The sequence below is a fragment of the Plectropomus leopardus genome, chromosome 11 (assembly GCF_008729295.1).
Source record: "Plectropomus leopardus isolate mb chromosome 11, YSFRI_Pleo_2.0, whole genome shotgun sequence".
NCBI lineage: Eukaryota > Metazoa > Chordata > Actinopteri > Perciformes > Serranidae > Plectropomus > Plectropomus leopardus.
In genome coordinates, this window is record NC_056473.1 from 22,216,908 (window position 1) to 22,220,832 (window position 3,925).

General features: G+C 48.1%; 1 protein-coding gene across 1 annotated transcript in view; it reads left to right on the plus strand.

Moving 5' to 3' along the window:
- LOC121950166 (dual specificity protein phosphatase 8-like) overlaps positions 1-3,538 on the plus strand; it is a 4,023-nt gene extending 485 nt beyond the window's left edge. The window contains exons 2-5 of the mRNA XM_042496088.1: positions 11-204; positions 321-480; positions 803-926; positions 1,255-3,538. Of these exons, the coding sequence (XP_042352022.1) occupies positions 11-204; positions 321-480; positions 803-926; positions 1,255-2,473 (1,697 nt within the window). The 3' untranslated portion in view covers positions 2,474-3,538. The remainder of the gene's footprint in view (positions 1-10; positions 205-320; positions 481-802; positions 927-1,254) is intronic.
- Positions 3,539-3,925: the final 387 nt, after the last annotated feature.

Genomic DNA, 3,925 nt, shown 5'->3' on the forward strand with positions numbered 1-3,925 from the left:
ACCTAACCAGTTCTCTTGTTCTCTTCTTTCTCTGCAGGAGGCTTTGCTGCTTTCTCCTCCTGTTTCCCCGGCCTGTGTGAAGGGAAACCTGCCACTGCTCTGCCTATGAGCTTGTCCCAGCCCTGCTTGCCTGTGGCTAATGTAGGGCCCACTCGCATCCTGCCACACCTATACCTGGGCTCACAGAAGGATGTCCTCAACAAGGTGGATTTAGTTTGCATCTTTTTTTTTATTCATTTTATCACTGTAACTGATAGATAGTTAACCTGTTATGGTTACCTGACAACAAAACATGACCTCGAACTCTTTTATCTCTGCAGGATCTTATGGCTCAGAATGGTATCACCTATGTGTTGAATGCCAGCAACACCTGCCCCAAGCCAGACTTTATCAGCGAGAGCCACTTTATGCGCATCCCAGTCAACGACAACTACTGCGAGAAATTGCTCCCCTGGCTGGACAAAACTAATGAATTCATAGGTAAGAGGACGGAAAATGTGAATGAACATGTTTGGATTGAAGGTTAGGATTAGCACTACAAAGGACAACAGCCACTGAGGGAATTGTGAATTCATCTCAAGTTATGTGTGGAAGAATGCCGTGATATTCAATGCAACACATACGCACAGTTAACAACGTTCACGTGCAGCTTAGGTAACAATAGCGTCAGGTATAACACACTCGTTCAGGTGATCCCCCCGTACTCTACCAGGAAACGTCAGTTTGCTTTCAACAAACGTCAATTGTCTCCAGAGACTTTGTGCCAAACATGTGTATTCATATCTGCCCCCCCCTCCAACAGACAAAGCTAAGGTGTCAAACTGCAGAGTCATTGTGCACTGCCTGGCTGGAATCTCGCGCTCAGCAACCATCGCCATCGCATACATCATGAAGACAATGGGCTTGTCATCAGATGATGCCTACAGGTATGCTTGCTCCTCCCACCCACCACCAGCTGAGCTAAGGTGTCAGCCCCAGTAAAAAGGCGACTCACTGGTGGAAGTAATGCTAGACGTTTTTTTCATCCTCCTCCCCCCAATTGTGAGAAATAAATTTGTTACATGCCTGCCAGGTAACGGTGTGTGTACAAAAGGCTTTGCTTTGCCTCTCCTGGACAGCATCGGCACAGGATTATGTATTGTTCCCCAGTCTGTGTCATGAATTCAGACACGATTTACTGTCAGAGTAACAGAGCTTCCTTGTTAAACCTTCTTTCGTGTGACTAATATTTTCCAACTCTTTTCCTCCTTACAGGTTTGTAAAGGACCGAAGACCGTCCATATCCCCCAACTTCAACTTCCTGGGTCAGCTCCTGGAGTTTGAGAAGGGCCTGCGATTACTGCAAGCTTTAACTTCAACTGCTGATGACAAGATCTCTGAAAACAACACTAAGCAGACCTTAGAGGTTAACGGAGGTTTCGAGATGAACGGTCACCACAGCAACTATGACTCATCTGTTGCAGACCAACACATCCCACCAGAACCCAAGCTGCCGTCACCAACTTCCCTCCAGCAAGGCTTCAACGGCCTTCACCTCTCCGCAGAGAGGATCATGGACACTAACCGGCTTAAACGCTCCTTCTCCCTGGACATTAAGTCGGTCTACTCCCCTAACAGTCCCCCTTGTCCCAGTCTGGCACCCACACACTCTGAAGACGTCCCCAAACTGTGCAAGCTTGACAGCCCAGGAACAGGCACCTCCAATGGTGTCTGCTCTCAGTCTCCCGTCCTAGATAGCCCCAGCTCCTCAGATTCGCCGTTCCCCTCACCGGGCAGCGGGGGCAGCATTGGAGGTTTGGGGTTTAGAGGAAGTGAAGGAGTCCATCGGTCTGCTTCTTCCTCATCCAGACCCAGGAGAAAACCCAAGCATTGCTCCGGCAGTTCCCCAATACACTCCCAACCACACCAACCTCCGCAGTCCCTCAGCTTGTCGCTGGACCACAAGAGCCCCAGCCCGGACGAGAACCTAAAGGGCTCCTTGCTCTTGTCACTACCCTCTCTGCCCACTGTGGGGTCTGGGGCCATGTGGACCAAACATAGAGACACTGTCCAGGCCACCACTCCCGTCACTCCCGTCACCCCCACCACAGATGCCCCCTGGCACTTTGGGGCTGTGGAGGCCGGTGAGGGAGAGATGGAGCTGGGGGGAGGCGGGGATGGAGGGGGAGAGGAGTCATCGGTGAGGTTCGGGAGCAGCTCGGCATATGTGGCGTTTGGGTGCAGCGAAGGTGTGCGGTTACGAGACAAATCCCAGAGGGAGAAGTCCTCAGCACCGCAGACACAGTCGTCCACAGTGACCAAGTCCAACAGTGCGAACAACAGCGGGTCAGCGTCGGAGAAGCAGTTCAAACGGCGCAGCTGTCAGATGGAGTTCGAGGAGGGCATTTCCGAAACGCGATCCCGAGAAGAACTGGGGAAAATTGGGAAGCAGTCGAGCTTCTCTGGGAGCATGGAGATCATCGAGGTATCCTGACAGATAATGGACATGATCAGGGCTGTCCCTTGGGGGCACAAATGGACCTGGTTAGAGGGAGTGCAGGAGGACATCTGATGAGTGTGAGGCTCTTTTGTGCTCCCCTCACAGAAAGTGTTAAAGACTCCAACTGAGAGAAGGACGAATACAAGCAGAGAGTTAATGTGAAAAAGGTTAGCATGCGAACTAGCATTCGCACCTGGACAGACAGAGCCTGTGATGTGGTGCTTAGCCATCCTGAACTCTCATACAAATCTGGATAAAAGTCTTGAGGAGGGTGGTGTAAAGGGGGGTGACTGTAGGTACTGAAACTCTTAATTCTTTTGAGCTCTGTCACAGATAAAAAGAAACGGCCCAGGACAAGTATCATGTTGCATCCTTACTATATAGAATATCCCTATTTTGACAGAGTTCAGACACAAACTGCTTGCCTGCGGTCAAATGTAGTGTGCTTCAGTGGGTGTATAGCTTGTGATTTGAACCAAGCCCCGTGTTTCCTCCCAAAGCTTCACCCCAGTGTCAGAAAGCCTCAGAACCTCGCACGGCTACGTCCGCCTCCCCCTGTCCTCTTCCCAGTGGCTCTGCCTGCTACGGATTCTGCATAGCAACATCAGACAACAATAACAGACTCCTTAACAGCACCGTCTCCTCACATCACCACAGCACAAGGCAGAGAGATCCCAAGGACTTAATCTAACGGCGGTACTGTCCAAACAATGAAGGATCCTCAGCATTTTGCTGCTGAAAAGACTTTTGAAGACTTGTAGACCCCCATTAAAGCACAGTGTGTCCTTCCTGACTTTGGCTTCCTTGTTTCCAGTGTTAACAGCGTGATGAGGTTTCGGGATGGCGGCGAGGGTTCCCTTTAACGGCCCTTCAGCTCCTTTATAGACTCCCCCCAACTCCCTCCCACTGCTCCCAGTCACCATCTATGGTCACCACTGAGCATGCACCAGAAAGGCTGACTACAGACAGACAAATACTATATATACAATATGAATATATATAGCAATTTTAATGGACTTCTAATGGACTTTTTTTGTTCAGTTATAGTTTTAATTTATTGTATTGGTTCATTCTGGTAATGAGAAATAATATAATGTTTTGTGGATTTATTTCTTTTTTCTTTTGTTGAATTATTATTATTATTATTATTTATTATTATTTGCTGTATGGTATTTATGAACACACACTCAAACAAATACACACATTCAACAAATTCAAGTAAGCAATATGTGCTGTTCCTTCTTTGGGGAGAGTGATGTATGACTTTGAAATGCACCTTTTTGCTTTCTAATAACCAACTTTAGTTTCTCTTCACACCCAGGGCAACAAGACACACTGAGAACCAAGTCTTGAGTTTTTATAGTACAAATAAAGAGTCTCTGTTTTATATTTGGAGAATGGTACAAACATGTCACTGTTGAGATTTATAAGAACGGGATCTCGGCA